The sequence below is a fragment of the Erpetoichthys calabaricus genome, chromosome 1, assembly GCF_900747795.2.
Source record: "Erpetoichthys calabaricus chromosome 1, fErpCal1.3, whole genome shotgun sequence".
In the NCBI taxonomy this organism is placed as follows: Eukaryota; Metazoa; Chordata; class Cladistia; order Polypteriformes; family Polypteridae; genus Erpetoichthys; species Erpetoichthys calabaricus.
This window is the reverse complement of record NC_041394.2, coordinates 278,072,591-278,094,524: the sequence shown is the minus strand read 5'-3', so window position 1 is coordinate 278,094,524 and position 21,934 is coordinate 278,072,591. Positions and strand designations below refer to the sequence as shown.

Genomic DNA, 21,934 nt, shown 5'->3' with positions numbered 1-21,934 from the left:
TTTTGAATTAAAATACTTTGTTTTTATTTTTGCAAAGACTTCTAAAATCCTGTTTTCATTTTGTCATTCTAGGGTATTGCATGTTATTTGATGAAGAGAAAAAACAAATTCAGATGTTACGACTATTTGCTTTTGAATTGAGTTTTTGTTTTACATTTACATTTACATCATTTAGCGGACGCTCTTATCCAGAGCTGGCCATATCACAATAATAATACAAATGGAGTTAAAATTGTCATGATTTATTTATATTAATCATTCAAATGGCTGTTTAACTGTGTATTTACTAGAATCTGTGACTTTATGCATATAAATATTGTGTGGTTTGTAAGCTACTCTCAGCATATTACACAGTAGGTGTAAATATCAGCATGTTCTCTGAGCTGGTACTCTGTGAAAATTAATTGACCAGTAAAAATGAATATGCAAACACACTTGAGGAGGACTGCATGTCTCAATGCACACATGTGGCATAGTTACAAGCATTTCACAAACAATACAGATAAATAGGCACCCTTAATGACAGCTGTCCAGATCAAACATGAATTCTCTTCTGAACTCAGGCAGACACCAGAGAGCAACATCCCAGGAGATGGTCAAGTTCAGCTCACGGCCCATATTGAGATTTCAGGGTACACACTAAATGTTTAAAACATATTTGGGTTACAAACATGCTTTAAACAAAAACCAAAAGGGGCAGCATGGGTATGCTCAAGCCTTTGTAATGTTAAGACCAAATATGTAGAATGTTTACATTCATTATATAAGATTAATTTTAAGTAATTAATATTGAATTATCTGATTATTGGTTCACTTCTAAACATGAGAGTTAATATGGCACACCATGTATTACATAAAGAAACGTCACATAGCTTCAAAACATAACTTGCATCTCAGTCAAACTTCCATTCTAAACTGGTTATAAAACATGAAGTCCTGTCAGTGAAACCTTGATTTAAATAAATAATAATCATAAATATGCTTTAGAATAAAATGTATAAATGCTTACCTTTTCAGAATGTTCTTTCTTTTTCCTTAGTTCCTCACTAATTTTGCTGAAGTCTTTCTCAAGTCTTGATTTGAGTTCAGTTAGTTCTAAAACCTTACCAATTTCTTTCTTCAACTCTTGTTCCTTTAAAGCCTGCAACATTAATTATCATTGAAGGGAAGAAAAAGCTTTAGACAAGGAAAAAAAAAAGTAAAAGTATTTTTTCTTTAGGATCTGACTCCTGGAATCTTTGAATAAGAATAAGAATGTCATAACATGGATGAAAAGATTAATTAAAACTAGTTCAACAAATCATAATAAAAGTCATGCTATATATAAATGGTAAATTAAAAGAAAACCTTGAATAAATACATCTCAGCAAACTTGCCTTTTCTTTCTGCTCATCCTGCAATGACTTTTCATTTTGTTTGATCTGCTCATCCTTCATTATCAAATCCTTCTCCAAGGTGTTTTTTTCTTCTTTTAAAATAACAATTTGCTGATTGAGATTGCTAAGTTGAGTTCTATTTGTAACCAGTTCTTCCTGAGCCAAAACCAGCTTTTCTTCAGTAGTCTGAGGATTATATTAATGTCTAATTGGATTATTTTATTTCAAACATAAAACATTTCAAACAGCAGATTTCTAAGAGAAAGCTCTAATTAGCAAATTAAATAATTTAAAATACTCTTATGACTCATAACAATATACAGTGGAACCTCAGTTCACGACCATAATTCGTTCCAAAACTCTGGTTGTAACCCGATTCGGTCGTGAACAGAAGCAATTTCCCCCATAGGATTGTATGTATATACAAGTAATCCGTTCCATACCATACGAACTGTATGTAAATATACAGTGATCCCTCGCTATACCGCGCTTCGCCTTTCGCGGCTTCACTCTATCGCGGATTTTATATGTAAGCATATTTAAATATATATCGCGGATTTTTTGCTGGTTCGCGGATTTCTGCGGACAATGGGTCTTTTCATTTCTGGTACATGCTTCCTCAGTTGGTTTGCCCAGTTGATTTCATACAAGGGACGCCATTGGCAGATGGCTGAGAAGCTACCCAACTTACTTTTCTCTCTCTCTCTTGTGCTGACTTTCTCTGATCCTGACGTAGGGGGTGTGAGCAGGGGGGCTGTTCGCACACCTAGATGATACGGACGCTCGTCTAAAAATGCTGAAAGATTATCTTCATGTTGCTACCTTCTGTGTGCAGCTGCTTCGTGAAGCGACATGCTGCACGATGCTTCGCATACTTAAAAGCTCAAAGGGCACGTATTGATTTTTCACTGTTTGTTTTTTTCTGTCTCTCTCTCTCTCTCCCTGCTCCTGACGGAGGGGGTGTGAGCTGCCGCCTTCAACAGCTTTGTACCGACGGTGCTTCGCATACTTAAAAGCCAAGCAGCCCTATTGATTTGTTTGCTTTCCTCTCTGTTCCTGACACGCACTCCTTTGAAGAGGAAGATATGTTTGCATTCTTTTAATTGTGAGACAGAACTATCATCTCTGTCTTGTCATGGAGCACAGTTTAAACTTTTGAAAAAGACACAAATGTCTGTTTGCAGTGTTTGAATAAAGTTCCTGTCTCTCTACAACCTCCTGTGTTTCTGCGCAAATCTGTGACCCAAGCATGACAATATAAAAATAACCATATAAACATATGGTTTCTACTTCGCGGATTTTATTTCGCGGGTGGCTCTGGAACGCAACCCCCGTGATGGAGGAGGGATTACTGTATATATTTTTTTTAAGTTTTTAAGCACAAATATAGTTAATTAAACCATAGAATGCACAGCGTAATAGTAAACTAAATATGTATACAGTAGGAAGGACGGGTCCTTGCGTGTGTTTGAACTGTTAATATTTGAATTTGATGATTGCATATAGCGCTGAACTGACCTCTCTGTACTGTTGTTGCCTCTGCATGTCCTGGAGTACAAAAGAAACAGTAACATGTGGGGACTGGCAAGATCGGGGGAAAAAAACATGCGGTGTTATGCGAATGAATATGAATGCTGCTGCATCCGTGCCACACTATTTTCCAAAATGTACTATATAGGTCATAAAATGAATAATTCCAAATATCATATATACCTATGTCTCTGTTTTTTTTTTGGACATCATAGATCATAAGGTGCATACTAATTCAGCATGAGCAGGAACACTCAATAAAACTAAATAAAAAAAAAATCAAGTGACGGTGAGGTACGAAGATGGCAGATTCACCAGTGTTTATGTGTCAGCTTTTATCCCTCCAGATCAGAGAATGTCCAGTTCCATTGCCTCAAAACACCACTCACATTTACAGTTACTCCCAGTTTCAAATAAAAACTAACAGCGTCAGATCCCTAGGGTGGAAGTATGTATCACGATTGAAACTGAGAGAATAAAAGTGAAAAAAAACAGTAACTTTCACAAGTCCTATAAATGTACACCGTCTGTTACAGATGCAAACCAAATGTATGTGTGCACTGTATAATATTAACAATAAGAGCAGCTCACTACTGAAAACGGCAAATACAGTCCTTGAACCTGCAAGTGTTTATTTGATCTTTGGACTTCAGGATTCACACATTATATACAGTAGTTTATGCCAACATTTTGTCATTTACTACTCAAATATGACAAACGTTTCTGTTTTAACAATGTGTTTACACAGATTATTATAGAAATGGAACACACATGAAATGTACGTGCTCCAAATAACAATCTATTATTTCCACTCTAAAACTTTCACTCCCAGATAATCAATCAAGGCATGAGCTGGTAGAAGTTTGTGCATGGTCTGCGGCGGTGGGGGATGGAATAGCAGGCTGCTTGCCGCTTGTCTTAATCAGCATATTTACAAGACAAAAGACGCTGAGGGAGAGGTGCGAATGGATTTAACACTAGAATTACCAGAGTCTACGAAAAAACTCGTATATCCGGACCACCTTAAAACCGTTTTCACCTCTCTTTTGTCTTCTAAATATGCCGATTAAGACGAACAGCAAAAAGCCGTCTATTCCATCCCCCACCATCGCAAAACGTTCACGAAGTTTTCCAAGCTCATGCCTTGTTTGATTATCTGGGAGTGACTGAACTGGAGTTTTAGAGTGGAAATAATAGATCGTTATTTGGAACACATGCATTTCATGTGTGTTCTGTTTCTACAGTAATCTGTGTAAACACATTGTTAAAACAGAAACTTTTTCATATTTTAGTAATAAATGTTACAAAATGTAGGCATAAACTATAGAATGTGTGAAGCCTGACGGCCAAACATCAAATAAACACTGTCACAAAAGGTTCAAGGATGTCACCACACCTTCCGTGGTGTAACGCTGAGATTTGCTGACTCAGAGCATGGCAGCCCTGCCGCGCCGTAGAGACCCGAGTTTGATTCCCCGCTGGGGAGGAAGTGTTTTTTTTTTCTTTGTAGCCTCAAACGGACATGAAATTTCTAAACTGGTATGCACTGTAAATCGTTAAGTTAAAAATGTCGATCGCGGTTATTTCTGTTGATGAATTCATGCTTTTTTACTTAGAGTCAGAACAGGAGCTTATTCAGCTTCTGATCTGACTCTAAGTAACAGCACCAGTATAAATCACACCCAATCTGACGCTGTTCGTTTTCAAATAATATTGCATTACTTCGACGATGTTTTCTGATTGGTACTATTCGCATCATAAAATGATTTCTTCAAAACGTCACATATATTTGTTTTGAGATAATGAATAGAGCTGCAAATTACAGGTGCTTGTTCAGTGTAATAGGAACCATAGCACAGAGAGGTGTGTACACTACAACAAGTACACATGTTGTAAATGTAGGAAGGGCGCTCCTTGGGTAAGCTATAGCGCGTCTTTATGTGAAAACAGCAGTGTCAGATGGCGAGTGTCTGATGATTGCATATAGCGCTGAAGTTACTGCTCTTTACTATTTTTTCTCAGCATGTCCTGGAGTACAAAAGAAACAGCATACAGCAACATGTGGGGGCTGGCAAGATTGGGGGAAAAAAATCATGCGGTCGTATGTATCGTGATGCACTGCAGAGCTATAGCGCGTCTAAATGTGAAAACAGCAGTGTCAGATGGGGTAGGGAAGGATCCTGAACGCGACTGAGAGAATGGAAAGTAAATAAAAAAAAACAAAAACAAAACTAACCTTTACAAATATCATAAATTACACCAGCTGTTACAGACTGAAATCAAATGTATCTTTTTATTCTAAAATAGTAAAAATAAGAGCAGTTCACTTCTCAAGAGGGAGTCATGCAGGATCGAACTCGTGACCTTTTGATTCCCAGTCAGCAACTGATACTGTTGCGCCACAGGGCCGTCGTAGTAAATGAGTGTCAATGTTGCACACTAAGGCGGCTTTTTTTTTCTGCAGTTATATTTTTGAATAAAAGCACACTTGTTCTGTTATATTTGTACCTTTTGTGAAAGTGTTTCTTTGATATTTGGACTTCAGGCTTCATACATTATATAGTTTATGCCTACATTTTGTCATTTTCTACTAGAATATGAAAAACGTTTCTATTTTAAAAATGTGTTTACACAGATCACTGTAGAAACGGGACACACATGAAATGTGTGTGTTCCAAATAACGATCTATTATGTCCACTAAAACTCCACTTCACTCCCAGATAATCAATCAAGGCATGAGCTGGGAGAAGTTCGTGCACATTCTAAGTCGGTGGGGGGATGGAATAGTTGACTGTTTGCAGCTTGTCTTTATCTGCACATTTAGAAGACAAAAGACAATGGCGGAGAGGTGTGAACAGATTTAAGAAGCGATTTAAGGTGGGACAGATCTACGAGTTTTTTTCGTAGGCTCTGGTAATTCTAGTGTTAAGGTGGGCTGGATCCACGAGTTTTTTCGAAGGCTCTGGTAATTCTAGTGTTAAATGATCAACGCGCAGCGCAACAAACATTACAGGCATCTCGCCAACAGCAGCAAGACAACATGATCCGACTGCATTTCCTTAGCGTGCATTCAAGCCGACCCCCCCTTTCACAATGCGAGCAGAGTTATATGTCTCAAGAGAAAGAGATTAAACCATGCCCAGGACCGGAAACAAAGGACAAGTATTGTTTTTACAAAAGTTTTAAAGTAAAAGTGAAAATAATGCATATGTAACATTTCCCACTGTATATCCGGTAAACCAAATCCGGGAGTGGGCGAGCGAAGCGATGTGATGATGGTGTGTATTGTTAGATTTCCAGTGGAGACATGGTACCAAAATGAGCACAACTCTTAATTTTGAAAGAATTTCAAAAAAATATAAGTAACCAGGGACTCAATACATTACTTCTCCCTGTTAGTGTGGCATACAGTAACTTATTAACTGATACAGTACAAATCATGAATTCTCAAAACTTGCTTTATTACATGCCAGGCAAAAGTTTTTAAATTATTTGTCCACATAAGAAAATACTCGGATAACATCAAAACTCAAATAATTGTTTTCAGAATGACAAAAATCACAATAAATAACATCTATTAAAAATATTTGAAATGAAATTACACAGTTCTTTTGAAATATGGCATGTAATTTGAAATATAATACATTTCAATCATCTATTATCTGCTGGATTAAAAAAAATATTAATTAAGTAAAAACAGTCACCTTAAGATCTTGCCTGGTTGCGGAAAGCTCAGATTCCTTTCCATACAAGTCAGATTGCAGTTTTGTTAGACTTTCTTTGACACTTTCAAAATGCCTCTCTATTTCACTTGATTTCTCTTTTTCTGCTTTTAGATCTTCAGTTACAGTCAACAACTGACTGTTTAATTTATTTTCAATTGCAGTCTACAAAAAAAGGAACAGAATCAATCACAATCAGATCACCTTGTTATTTCTTTTATGATATGATGTACAAGTTTTAAACCTAGTATGAGAGGAAGGTATGAACTAAATGCTATAAATTTACAATAAATGTTTCAGGACAAGGAATTTTTTTTTTTTTTTTTAATTTGAAGTAGAACGCTGCTTATGAAACCTAATACTGTAAATTGAGATCGCCCAATAGAATTGCTCCAAGTTTACAGTGCAGTCCATCTTAAAACTACAAGAAAGAAACTTAATCAATCTATATTCATTAAAAGAACAAATATACCTCTGATTTTATTAAAAACATCTGTGCATCCACAATGTTTATCATTGGACCACATTGATTTATTTAGAACTGCAGTCAAAAAGGAAAAAAAAACTAAGCTAAAGAATTCCATGATTAATAATATAACTTTATTCACTTTTGATGGAATATTTCTCTGTACCTTTTCTGACACATTGCTTTGCATAACAGACAGCTGTGTTTCCAATTTTTTCTTTTCTTGAACAGCAGACTCTTGAGATTCTTTTAGTTTTGCATACAGTTGCTGCTCCTGTTTCTCCTTTGCTTTCATCTGATCTTGAGTCTTTGACAGTTCTGCAGTAATTCCTGCTATTTGTGATTTTAATTCTCTTTCCATCTGCAAGTAAAAAGTCCATTACAAATTTATATGTAGAAAGCTGCAAATACTATTCTATTTTTGGGGACATGTAAATGACATGGCTGAGAGATTGTTAGAGAAAAGAATTAGGGATCAAGTGAATTCAAAGTGCAGTTTGGATTCGTGCATGGGAAGGGAACAGTTTCAATCTTATTTATTATATTATTCAAATGCAGCAAAAGCAATAAAGGGAAAAAGATGCAATATGAATCTGTAGATCTAGAAAGGGAGCTGCAAGAGATGTTGAGGTGGGTGTTAAAAAATTTAGGTGTGGACAGTGTATATGGTGATGTCAATATATTGAGAAGCACAATCTATGTCCAGGAGAGGACATGAGGATAGGTGAAGTTTTGAGTCAAAGTTGGTATTTAGCCAGTGAACCAGTCTGAGTAGACTTCTAGTTAGTGATGAAGGTGGTAAACAGATAAACACTTTAAGGATTATCATGGGAGCTCTTATATAATATATGGTCATCTCTAATTTATGGCAAAAAGCAAGCAAAAATTATAGGAGGTAAATTCAAATGGAATGCAAGCCTCAGAGGTAAATGCAGGAAAGACCAAGGTGATGACTGTAGGTGAAGGAGTGAAGAAGATGCATGTCATGACATATAGCATGTGAAAGGTATTGGGAAAAACATAAACCAGTGCATGGATGGTCAAAAATGAGTGTATAAAAGGTGCAGGGTAGTTTGAAGGTGGTGACCGCATCATTTGTTTGTAGAATGTGTGTGACAGGGATTCAGAATGCTGATTTAGTAAGTGTAAATTTAGATAACAGCGATGCAGTAGTTTTGATACGTTGGTAATTAAAAACTATATGGGCTTTGGAAACTATACAATTTATATTTGATTTGTAATTAATGTGTGATTAAGATAATATATTCCACAAAATGTATGATTTGAGTCAAACATGATTGACAGTTTGGCAAGCAAAAATGTGTCTAGGAATTTTGAAATACAAGAGTCACATGTGTTTCAGGCAGTAGACAATTTGAAGACTTGATTGTCTGTAGAAGTACCTGATGACCACAAAGTTGCAAATTTGATTAACATGACTTAACTCTATTTCTGTGTACAATTGTGGAAAATAAATTAACCATGCAACATAAATAATACTGCAAAAACAGCATGTGTTTATGAAAGGAGAATCCTGCCAATCCAATTAGTTTGATTGTTAGACCAGGCTAAAATGCTAACTATTTACTTAGACATGCAAAAAGAATTTGCTGTGTAACTGAATCAAACATTATTTCTTAAAACGGGGGCCATAAAGTTCAGTGCTAACTCACTAAACTAGATTTAACAAAGAAAATGTCAGAAGAGAACTTTGTGAAATAAGAATCTTGGAAACTTGTTTTTTTATATTAAACACCAAAATCATGATAAGTCTCATTTAATAGCAGTTTTCATATTCTATGCACAAATTAAACATTTTTAAACATAAAAATCACATTGGAAGAAAATTACCTCTGCTTTCCGTTCCAGTGAACTTTTAAGTTCAATGACTTCTGTAGCTGTAGCTTCAGCCTTCTTTTGGAGGTCTTTTGCAAACTGTTCATGAGATTTTTCCTTAAAAACAAGCAAAAAGAAAACAGTAAAACATTAATTATCAAAAATATCGAGTGGGCATGTTTTTAAAATCTTTGTTAGTAGCCTGTTCAGCCTGTGAATGCCCATCTTTCTCAAACCCCTTTTATGACAACCATATTTTCCATTTCATTGCATTTCAATTGATGCCTACACATTGGTCTCTTCTATTTTGTTTCACTTAATGTTTTTACCCTCTGTTACTCATTGCTTTAGTTTACATCAAGTAAACCACTGACATCTGTGTCTCAGCAAACTGCACATCACACATTATTTCTCTATCTCATAAAATATCCCATTTTACTCTTTACTCTTCTGTATTCTAAGTTTATATGTCAATAAACAACCACCTCCACCTATGTAACAAGAAAATGTTCATTTGTGAAAAATTAGTTTGAACATATTGAAAACATGACAAAAAAATTAACTTTCAAATTGTTTGGCTATCCTAAGCAGTCTGTTATCCACAATATACCATGTTAACTAAGCCAATTTAGCTGGAAGTATGAATATATAATTTAAGAACTCTGTACAAAGATATCTTCTTCTTCTTCATTAAGCTATTACAAGTAAGCCCGCGATTCGCTAGCGAATCGGAAATCCTAGAATGGCAATCAGTTTCTGTTCCGTCCGATATGTGGATGGATGACATATTATGGAGGGCGAGTACGTCTGGGGAAATGTCATTTAATCCAATAAGCATATCTGTACTAAAGCGGTTTTGTTTTGTGGAGACGCGAGTCTTTGCCTTCGCTGACACCAACTGCTTGAACAGGTTGTGTTGTTTGGGGGCCACCTACTGACTCTGGGAAGCCGCTGCATCTGACTGTGGGGTGAGCGTCACAGCGCAATATGCGCCTCGGTGGGAAGCCGCTGTGTGAAGACATATCATGGAGGGTATATGCGGTGGTGTGGGCGGTTGCGTCCGGGCGGCTGTACAACCTGGCGTGCATGCTTTACTTCAGGTGTAGTTCACAGGTCGTAGTCTCGTTTCTGTGTTTTCTTTGGTTTGAGCCGTGACTCCTTTCGCAAGCGCGATGTAGGCTCGCGCGGCAGGCGCCACAGCGTTTTGGGATGCCGCTGCGTTTGACACTATACTCTGGGGCGGGAGCCAAACTGAATGACAGTTATGTGATCTACATTACTGGCACAGTGGATTAGAGCAAGTGTAGTTTACAGGTGGCGGGCTCGTTGCAGTGCGCGTGACATCCGGTTTACAACCTTCTCGTTTCTGTGTAGTGCAGAAGTGCGCCTGCGCCTCGATGTGCCCAGCGCCCTGCGTCCATATCCGGTTTACAACCTTCGGCTAGTAAGATGGATAAATTACACAACTTGAAAAACAAAATCAGGCAGACCTGACTACACAGTGCTCATACAGACCAAAAAAGTGTGATGTTAAACTGAACACCACATAGCGGGACTATTTATCTAATAAGAAATAATGGAACAGGTTGCTACTAGGGATCATTAATCACTAATTCTCATCTTAATACAAGTTTTTAAACTACAAAACAAACTTAACTCAGCACAATGTACCAGTTAATAAATTTTACAAAATGTTTGCTCTTTTGTTGGGTACAGACGCACGATACAACTCTCCTTTAGTAGCACAGTTTTAACTTCATTGCACTTAAAATATTTGAGAAATGTTGCATTCTATTACAGCTGGTTTCTCATAGCATAGAGCACACTATAACCCTGAATGGCAATCTTCTGAAGAGCCCTTGAAGACAAAATAAGTGATGAAATCCTAAACAAGGGGGAGGTGGATGATTTAGTTGTAGTACTAGAAGTCATACTGTCAGGAGTACAGAGTACACTGAAATCTTCAGGCCCACAGATGCCAGGCACCGCATTTCCTGGAGGGATCCAGCTATCACACTCACTGATGAGCAGCCACTCACTCGCCGTCTTTCTCTACAAATTCAACACTTCTACCAACTAGTGATGAGACACCACTGAAGCACTGAACAAATTATTATAGAAACAATCCTTCTACACTGAAAGAACTGAGGAAGCCAATAATCAGCTGGTTGTGAATATAAGAAATTGGTGGAGGGTTAAAACAAAAAAAAAAAAAAAAAAAAAAAGGGGGTGAAAGTTCAAGTGAAACATTAAGCTAAAATAGGAAAAAAATGTGAATTATTTAGATTGTTTAGGTTCCCAGATTGATAATAAAAATATATGTTAACATTTTGGACTGAACATTTGGGGCATATAGTGAGTGCAGTAAATGAAACAGTGAGCACTACAGAAAATACAATTATTTTCTCTGGAACAAATTAACAAGAGTCTATCCTTAAGAGTTTGAATGTGAAAATAGTACAAAATATCTGTCACGAGTTCTTCACTAAAATCTTGGGAACGCCACTATGGAAAACTCAGAAACTGAAAGACTGTACTTAGCTGCTAAATGGCCTTTGAATTTTACACATTTTTGTACTTTGGGTGTTTTTGACAACAGCTGGATCTACATATTGGATCTGAACCTTTCTGTGATGACTTCTACAAAGGTATGTCCTTATCTACACAGTTACTCTGAGGGTTCTATCTACATATGCATATAAACATGATGGAAGTCGAGAAAAACTTTGAAGATCCTCATTGGGATTGTCAATATGGAATAATGGTGGAATACACTGATCTAAGGTTCATTGTTACAAGAAAATGTACAGATCTAGTCAAATTTAAATTCTGAAATACGAAAGAAAGAATGAAACAAAACAATGTGTTCCAGTATCATCAACTTAGTTTACCTGGGACAATTAATATTGTAAAAATGAACAAATTCCAAAGCTACCTCTCTCAGAATATCCCTTTGCATGTATACTAACACTCTACTTTTTAAAATGTTAGTAACTTTATTAATCTGAAACACAATAATGCTATATATCTAACAGATGACTCTACAAAAGCAACAGAGGGAGGTATGGCAGTATCTGACTTTCAGTTTTATTATCGTGTTGTGAGTATATGTATTTTGAGACAATGTAAGACAGCAAAAGGCAAATAAATCAAGCCTACTTAGATAGCCATGGAAAGAAACCATGTTCAGTCTCCTCTCTGTATATCTAGCCATGTGCTAGCCTGTTTAGTAACAATACAGTGTTACATCATTTTCTCAAAATATAGTACCAGAGTAGAAGAAATATTAAGGCCAAGACTGTATTCTCAATGTTCCTGTGCTTGATAATGATACATTTCTGCATTCTTTGTGTGCAAAGTATGTAATTCATGGTAGGAATCCACTTTTAGAGAGCTTTACATAGACAATGGGTACACAAACATGGAACTACACTTCAAATATAAATGTCCAGTAATACACTGCTTTTTCTGTCTTAAATTAATCGTTAGAAGAAACCTTGCCCAGCTTTTCCAATCACCCACTAATATCTATGATTGAAACTTGAGTAGTTAGTAATAAACATACCAGAATCTGCAAATACTGCCCCTGTATTAACTTTTGTCAAGTCTGTATAACCTCTAGATCATGTTAGACAAAGCTGGGTACGAGAACTTTCATTCAAAATCACAAGATAATGAATGGAATTCAGGTATTAATAAGATATAGTCTTCAACAATGGGTGCAAAGCATGGTTTAATTCAAACAAAATGCTGCACGAGTCAAATTATCTAAATTTATCTTGAGCCAAAATTTTAAATGTTAACAGTTTCATCATGACTTGGAAATGTCATATACTTGAACCACATTGGAAAAACTAATTGATTCTCTGTCAGATTTACAAATCATTGTAATCATTTAAGAACTTTACTTGCATTTACACCACATGGGAGAACATTATGCAACGAAAAATCTTTTGAGTTATCGTAAACTACATTTGTCCAGTATCAACCTATTCAGTTAGAAAAATTCTAATCCACCCTAAATAATTCAATGAGAATGTAATATATCTCTCTATTATAAAAGGAAATCCTGGGATGAGACTTTCTCTGAGATAATTTCAACTCCCGTGAGAGATAATTTCAGGTCCCACGAGATGAGACTTTTTGCCAAGAGATTTTGACACGTCCCGCCCTCACGGTCCAATCACTTCTCATTCATGTGAATGCTATTGTCAGACACAGTTCCTGCGCTCTCAGCTATAAGCGAGGTTAGAAATAAAAGACAAAGAGTAGAACACAAAGTAGAACATCATCATCATTGTATATTAGACAATGTGCAGCAGGGGGCCTTTTCGCTTTCCATTCACAAAAATGAAATGACAAATTTCTTGCCAATGCCATAAAAACGCCCTGACAGAGTTAAAGCAAATAAAGAAATTAAAAAAGCAAGGTTCACTAAATGGAATACCATGCACCTGTCCATGTTTAAAGTCTTTAAGTACTGTTGCCAGCAATCAATCAATCAATTTTTTAATAGCTGAAAACCGATGAGTGTAGTCAGATCTTATGAGAAGTTAATTGATATCAATGGGCTTTAAATATAATTTAAGTCTACAAACCTTTTCCTTTAAAGCTGCTTTTCCAAGTTGTCTTTCTTTTTCAAGTTGTGATTTCAACTCTGTCAGGGCCTGGGTAGTATTTGTGAGGTTTTCCTTCACTGTTGCTAGTTCTTTTGACAATAGTACATTGCGTTCTTGAGCTTGTCCTACACTTGCTGTTAATGTTTGACATTGGTTTTCTACATCCTCATGTACTTTCTTTAAATTATCTTTTTCCTTTTCCAGGCTTTGCTTCTCTTCCTCCAAGCAAGCAAGTTTCTGTTTAGCCTCTGTAAGATTCACAGAAGCTTTTTGATGATCTGCTTTTGCATTAGTTGACCTAAGATTACAAGTAAAATGAGGATTCAGTTTAACAACTATATACAGAAATGAAAATAGATAAAACAATATAGGAGATACACAGTGTAATTTGTCCCCTAATACACAGGGTAAAAAAATAAGACCACTAGTTACATGCAAGTTTATAAAGTATTACCTATTTATTAACTGAATTTATTACCCTAAGTTCTTTTCTATAAGCCGCGGCTTATCTAAGGAAAAAAGTTGTGAAAATGAAAAAATAGAATATCGGCTTATACATAAATCCGGCTTATACAGTAATCCCTCCTCCATCACGGGGGTTGTGTTCCAGAGCCTCCCGCGAAATAAGAAAATCCGCGAAGTAGAAACCATATGTTTATATGGTTATTTTTATATTGTCATGCTTGGGTCACAGATCTGCGCAGAAACACAGGAGGTTGTAGAGAGACAGGAACGTTATTCAAACACTGCAAACAAACATTTGTCTCTTTTTGAAAAGTTTAAACTGTGCTCCATGACAAGACAGAGATGACAGTTCTGTCTCACAATTAAAAGAATGCAAACATATCTTCCTCTTCAAAGGTGTGTGTGTCAGGAGCACAGAATGTCACATAGATAGAGAAAACAATCTCTAGCAAACAAATCAATGGTGCTGTTTGGCTTTTAGGTATGCGAAGCACCGCGGCACAAAGCTGTTGAAGGCGGCAGCTCACACCCCCTCCGTCAGGAGCAGGGAGAGAGAGAGAGAGAGAGACAGAGACAGAGACTGAGTTTGTTTTTCAGTCAAAAATCAATACGTGCCCTTCGAGCTTTTAAGTATGCGAAGCACTGTGCAGCATGTCGTTTCAGGAATCAGCTTTACAAAAGATAGCAACGTGAAGATAATCTTTCAGCATTTTTAGACAAGCGTCCGTATCGTCTAGGTGTGCGAACAGCCCCCCTGCTCAATCCCCATACGTCAGGATCACAGATAGTCAGCGCAAGAGAGAGAGAAAAGTAAGCAATCTAGCTTCTCAGCCATCTGCCAATAGCGTCCCTTGTATGAAATCAACTGGGCAAACCAACTGAGGAAGCATGTACCAGAAATTAAAAGACCCATTGTCCGCAGAAATCCGCAAAGCAGCAAAAAATCCGCGATATATATTTAAATATGCTTACATATAAAATCACAATTTAAATGACCGCTACGCGCACGTGTTGACTCGGCGACGCCCAGAGCAGAAAGAACACGCTCCGGCCGCGCCATGCAGGGAGTGAGAGAGACGCCAATATCTCACACTCTCTCCCCCCTTAAAGAAATTAAATGGGTGCGAGTGAGACCACTGACCTCCCTCTCTTCTATTAGTTATAGGTTATAGTACGTTCGGCTTATTCATGAGTCCGGCTTATCTATGATAAGATTTTATTTTAAAAATTCGTATGATTTTTGGTCTCCGGCTTATACACGAGTCTGGCTTATAGACAAGAACCTAGGGTAATTCAAATTGTGCACATTTTGAAGGCAACAATAAAAATATATAATAATGCTATAAATATTTACTGTAATTGATAAGAATTACTTAAAAGAAGCAAATAATTACATAAAAAATAACTGATAGAGTATAACATAATACATTTTTTGTTTGTATGACAATTTAATTTGCAATATAATGTGGAAAGAAACAGGTATGCCAGAAGAAACATTTTAACTTTCCTTAACTGAAATAAATCTCATATTCCGCTAGTAATACAAGTATCTAAGTATTATAAGAAAATATTGTTTAAAATATCAGACCTCACTTATCACTTAGCTAGCTCAGGCTAAGAGACATTAGTAGGGAGTACTCAGATTACACCCCTCAAGTTATGGATCAGTGATAGTATACTATACTAAATATATATTTCAAGACAGTATCCATATATACTCAATTGTGACAATCTGAAAGAAACTACCAAGTCAAGTAGTTGAAGCTGAACCCTTGACACCTTTTATAATGGATCTAAATCAGCATTCTTCAACCTTTGTATACCTGCGGACCGGCAAAAATAGGAGAAATATTTTGCAAGCCGGCTGACTGCTATGACAGAAACAATGTAGATAGTATTTTATTTATTAAATCTAATGTTATAAAATTAAAAATTTTTAGTTAGTGCGAAGCACTGCAAAAATATCCATACAATTTCTCTGTTTGGTTTTTATTACTGACAAGGCTGAAAAAGTCCTTTTTCACAAATAGGAAGTTGAAAAAACAACCAACAATTTGACATCTTTAGAACTCAGAGATGGATATTCTTTTTCGAGTGATATTCAAAACTGAGACAATGATTGCATTTTATGTTAGGACACCAGAGTGACATCAGAAGACAACTTGATCAGATTTTCTTTTCATGAGGATCAAGTGAGCATGACTTTATATCTTCCAAGAAGGGATTATAATCCCTATAATCCAGAGGTTACCTTTACGACGATCCTTATTTTCAGGGAAATAATTATTAAAGTATTCAGCTAACACCCTTAAATGTTGACTTATTATGTTGAATATGACTTTCTGGTTGTCATCAGCAGCAATCAAAAATTCCCCCAGAAGTGGAAACATTTCTATATTTTCCTCTTGTATGCAACTATCCCAAAGAGCCAGCTTCTTTCATAGCTTGACTACGAATTTCATTAATGATCTTCACCGTGTCAGTCATCACAGTGTTTACTTCAGTAGAAAGCTTCTTTGCAGCTAGGTGCTTCCAATTTTTCATACAGTGAGTGGACAAAACATTTGGGTGCGCGACTTCCTTTATTATCGCAACTAGTCCTGAGTGACATCCAGCCATGCTTGCAGCACCGCCCGTACACACTCCGAGGCATATTCTCCAGTTTAAGCCCTGCACTTGAAAATACTCATCAAGAGCATTAAATATCTCTGAACTATTGGTCCACCCAGGTAAGTCAAGGCAACAAAGATGTTCTTCCCTTAAGTTTTCATCTTCACCATACCTCACGAAGCAAAGTAGGATAGCATGGTTACTCACATCAGTTGATTCATCAAGATAAATAGCAAAACATCTCAATTTCTTTATCTCATCTACAACTTGCTTTTCAATATCGGTGGCCATATTATCAATTTTCCTCTGAATGGTGGTGTCCGAAAGCAGTATAGCCTCTAGTTTTTTAGTGGCTTGAGGACATAAAAATTCTTGTACAACATCTAAGATGCAAGGCTTTACTAACTCCTCAACAATAGTAAACTTTTTTTCATTTCAGCTATTCAAAGAGCAATTAAATACAACACTTGAAGCAGCGAGTTGTCATTAGTTGTCATCATTTTCAGTTGACTTTCTGAATTTTCATCTGGTCACGAAACCTTTCAAAAAAAGTCCAGTGGCTTATCAGTAAAATCACTATGCTTCAAATGCAAATGACGAGCAAGTTTGGAAGGTTTCCTAGCATTATTTGACAGAATTTTGGAACATACTACACACAAAGGCTGTGGCGATAGTTCACTGCCAGGGGCTACAATGAAACCAAGCTTTAAATAGTCCAATTGTAATACCTAACCAAGAATCCTTTTCTCTTTTTGGTTTGTATTGGTTTGTATCAACATATTTCTTTTTCTTTGTTTCTTCTAAACTTGAAGCACTAGTACTTAGCATACAGTACTTTCAGAACTATCACTACTTTTCTCTTGAATATTGTCCTTGCCTCTACTAAAGAAGGTTAAAAGGTTTTGCTGCTTGACTGTTTTGTCTCTATTTTGTAGGGTTTCAAATTTTATGAAAGAAATAACTTGTTTTCCATAATATCATGACACAATATTAGAAAACAATACGCACGAGTGCGATAAAATAAGAATTTTTGCGACGTGTCATCAACAGGCGAGCTGACGCAATGCTGTCACGTGCAGCGTTCCACAACAACGTAGAGCTTGAATTATGTAGCAGTAAATTTTTCGCAGACCACTCCCGGTTGAAGAACACGGCTCTAGATCACCTATTGTGACAATGTAGCTATTAGCTAAGCAAATAAGCTTGGTGGACTAAATTGCTTGCCTCTTGTTAGAAAAGCTTATGACCTTAACACAAATACAAAATAGCTATACAAAAACAAATACAAATCATAATTTATATTAATTATCTCAAACTGTAGATAAAATACCGACATTTTCTGTTGTACACATTGTTTAAATGGCAAAATGGTTTTCTCCAAATCCATACCAGAAGAAGAATTTCATTTGCCATACCAGATCAACCAGTTTATCAACCACTACTAAAATCCACTGAGGTTTCCTGCTGATATAGCCCATTTACTTCAGAGTCTTAAGTGTTATGCATTCAGATATGCCTTCCTGCACACCACGGCTATAAACAGCTGTTAACTGAATAATGGCCTCTCTGTTAACTTTAAAGCTTATTTCTTTTTTGTTAATTGCAATGGCCCTCATTAACCCATTAATTATGTTAATTAGATAATATAGTTCATGAAAATGCTAGGAAGGAAGTGGTTTCTGAATGCCTGAAAAAGTAAATCTGGCACTTATAATCATACCATTGTCAAAATGGATTGGATTGTGTGTCTTGCCCATTGTAATTATTGGCAAAACATCAACCAGACCTCTTGACCTGGTCTGCATACCATATGTATCTGAAGTGTAGTCAACTTAATTGGCTGCAGAAAGAAGCAATCAGTTTTAAATGTGGATGTTATCTAATAAGTAGCCACAGGATTTCCTTTATGAATAAAAATAAACTAGAAAATTTTATTTTAAAAATAGAATTAGAATCATCATAAATAAATATGCACTTTTACTGTTTTTTGTTTTAATACATCGTATATTTTACTGTATCTGTTATAAATATAACCTACTTACTGACTGGTTTAAGAGTAAGAAAGTTTGTGTCAGAATTGCCAAAATAAGCAGTTTACATACTGAATGTTATACATTTAAATACTAGACAATGACGATAAGAATTGCTTAAATACTAGTTTTAATGAAAACTCCTGGTTGAAATAACAAAGTAGTATTCTTACATGATCTTCTCTTCTTCAAGAAATTTGCCAAGTTCTTTCACTTGTTTCTCACTTTCTAAACACAGCTGTTTTTGCTTAGACAGATCCTGTTGACACTGTTCCAGGTTTGTCCGTGTTTTCTGTACATCAGCTTCAAATTTCTGAGAAACATGAACTTAAGATTTAGGCTGAATAATATATGTGTCTCACTTACTCAAAATCTAAGCACTGTAACAAATACCAGTTATAAAAAACTTGCCTAAAAACTGACATTTTATTGAAGTTTTAATAAGCAAAAGATTTTTGATACCTTTTTTTACATCACACCTTGCATTCACATACATGGAAAATGCATTAAGATCTCTTAATTTTATTTTATCTTAACACTGTATCCTACAATTGAAATGAAATGTTGTTACTCTTAACTTCAAGATCAGGGACATACCTTAATTTTTCCTTCTAGCTGTTCAGTTCTTTGCTCTGAATTAAGCAACTTTTCTTTATGGTCTTTGAGGCTGATCTCCAGTTGACTGATGTACTCCAGCTTATCTTGAAGTCTAGCACTGATCTCATCTAACTGAGTTTTGGTTTTAACAAGCTCCTATGGGGTAAATTTTTTAAACATAATTTTAAAATTGGGACTATTTAAAATTAAACACATAAACATGGATAAAAATCAAGACATACTGTATATAAGATATAAATACTTCCTTAGAAATTACTATTAAGCAGAATGTTAGTCTCATCTGGATGTTTGGCACAGAGGCAACCTCTTTCCCAAAAGCATTACTTTAGAAATGTATTTATTAATTTTTCTTAGGTATACTTAAGAAAGTGGACCTTAAGAAAATTGATGCAGTCTGTGCTGAAGGCATAGTAGAGCCTCATATTACAAGAAGCAAAACACTCAAACGATCCTCATTACACTAATATAAATACTACTGGGTCAAAATGCATTAAAACAAGATTAACAAAAGAGGTTGATCTTTCAACAGCAACTTTGGCTGGGCACAACAAGTCGCCACAGCATTATATGAAAGGTAATGCAGAATATGATTTTCAAATGAAAGGTGTTATTAGTCAGGCTGACAGAACAACTTAAACAATAGAGCAACTGCAGGAGTGTGCCGAGCATAAAATGAAGTCTAAGGTAAAAAGGATGGAGCATAAAAGGAACAAAATGGAATGGAAAATCACTGAGGTGGGAAATAAAGTGTAGTCTAAAATAAATTTGGTATATATATAGCTTGAAGATGTGAAATAGATGCTAATATTCCACATTTGACTACTGAAACAGAGAGCGTTTGCAAAAGATTACGAAGTCACTAGTCTTGGTAAGTGTAAAAAGTCTATGTAGAACAAAAACAGAACCTTTCAAAAGATGAAAGTTCTTAAAGGATCGGGGATGTCCAAGCTGGAGAACTCCAATAAATTCATGTTGGAAGTCTTCATTAATAGTAGATACCATTAACCAAAACTCAAAGCTGAAGATGAAAGAGCTCACCACTTGCTTAGAAAATGCTTACCACTGAAATTTCACAAAAAACGAAAGTAACTTGCTTAGAGCAAAGGAGAAAGTTGTATATGCAACAGCAGTTGGGTCAGTGTTTTTTCTGGACTTCAGTGCTGTTGCTCAGTGCTCTTAACAGGAATTCTGTATTCGATCAAAATCATATATCTGTATAACACATCTAAGGATAGTGAGCAAGACCTAAAAGCACAACTTCCAGGCTGAACAAAGTACGAATGGCCATACAGACGCAAGATGTGGGTAGTTCTTTGTGTTTTTTTTCTCTCCGATTTTCACCATACTAGCACTATATTGTTGAGTAATACAGACTGAAACTATAATGATTACAGTAACAGATGTTACACCACTGTCATATGCATATACACATTGCATACATATAGTATTAGCTAGAAATCCACAAAGGAAGAACATGAGTCACATACCTTAAAAAGTTTTTTATTACTAAGCTTTCGACAACCTATCAGGCGTTATCATCAGAGGAAAATGATTAGACATACAGGAATCAAAGGCAATCTATAACAAATGGGGGGGGGGGGGGGGGGGGGGTAATAAGATGGGGTTCAGAGGGTTTTGGTCATAATGTTTTCATTATTTGAGTGTTCTTTTTAAGTCTGTATATGCTGGGTTCAAGTCCAGGTGTCTGTTAATGGTGGTTTCATTCATAGCTCTGAATTTTACTTGCAGTGTTCCTGTTAAATGTGTGTCCAATAGAACTTGAATGTGCATATATCAGAGACTGTGGGTCTTTCCTTCTGATGGCACTGTGATATTCTTGTATACAAGTTTTTTCAAAGAAGTATCTGGCGTGCTATTTGATAGTATTCTTGACATAGTAAATTTATCATTAGATACGGGGGTCTTCCCAGACTATCTTAAGACTGCTGTTAAATCCCTGCTCAAGAAAAATGATCTTGACTCCTCTGCTTTTGAAAATGTTATACCTATTTCTAACCTGCCTTTCTTAAGTAAAATCCTAGAAAAGGTAGTCATTATGCAGCTATATGATCACCTGAATAAACATTCTGTTCTTGACAAGTTTCAGTCAGGCTTTAGAACAAATCACAGTATAGAAACTGTGCTAGTTAAAGTAGTAAATGACTTGCGGGCAAATGCAGACAGAGGGTGTTTATCTGTTCTCTTCCTCTTAGATCGGAGTACCACATTTGATACCATTGATCACAATATTCTTAGAAATCGCCTTAGTCAATGGGTGGGTCTCTCTGGCAGTGTCTTAAATTGGTTTGAGTCTTACTTGGCAGGTAGAAAATTCTTTGTTAGTTGTGGTAATTATACTTCAAAGACACATTATATTATATATGGTGTTCCTCAAGGATCTATCCTGGGTCCACTGCTCTTTTTGATCGACATGCTTCCATTAGGTCAGATTATCTCAAGTCATACCATGAGCTACCACAGCTATGTTGATGACATACACCTGTATTTATCAATAGCGACTGATGACACAGACTCTCTTGGTTCACTGACACAACGTCTTACTTGGGTTTCTCAATGGATGAGTAGTAATTTTCTCAAACTACATAACGAGAAAACAAAAATGGTTGTAATGAGGGTAATAGAAATAAACTTGACCCATTA

At 36.1% G+C, this 21,934-nt stretch overlaps 1 protein-coding gene across 3 annotated transcripts in view; it reads right to left on the bottom strand.

The window, feature by feature from the left end:
* The window catches only part of eea1 (early endosome antigen 1), a 164,273-nt gene that overhangs the window by 25,925 nt on the left and 116,414 nt on the right, over positions 1–21,934 (bottom strand). For all 3 annotated transcript variants that reach the window (XM_028815471.2, XM_051929997.1, XM_051929987.1), the window contains 8 exons: positions 19,253–19,408; positions 18,829–18,968; positions 13,530–13,848; positions 8,947–9,048; positions 7,262–7,456; positions 6,612–6,794; positions 1,377–1,562; positions 1,010–1,141 (listed from right to left, as the gene is read on the bottom strand). In XM_028815471.2, coding sequence (XP_028671304.2) covers positions 1,010–1,141; positions 1,377–1,562; positions 6,612–6,794; positions 7,262–7,456; positions 8,947–9,048; positions 13,530–13,848; positions 18,829–18,968; positions 19,253–19,408 — 1,413 coding nt within the window. The remainder of the gene's footprint in view (positions 1–1,009; positions 1,142–1,376; positions 1,563–6,611; positions 6,795–7,261; positions 7,457–8,946; positions 9,049–13,529; positions 13,849–18,828; positions 18,969–19,252; positions 19,409–21,934) is intronic.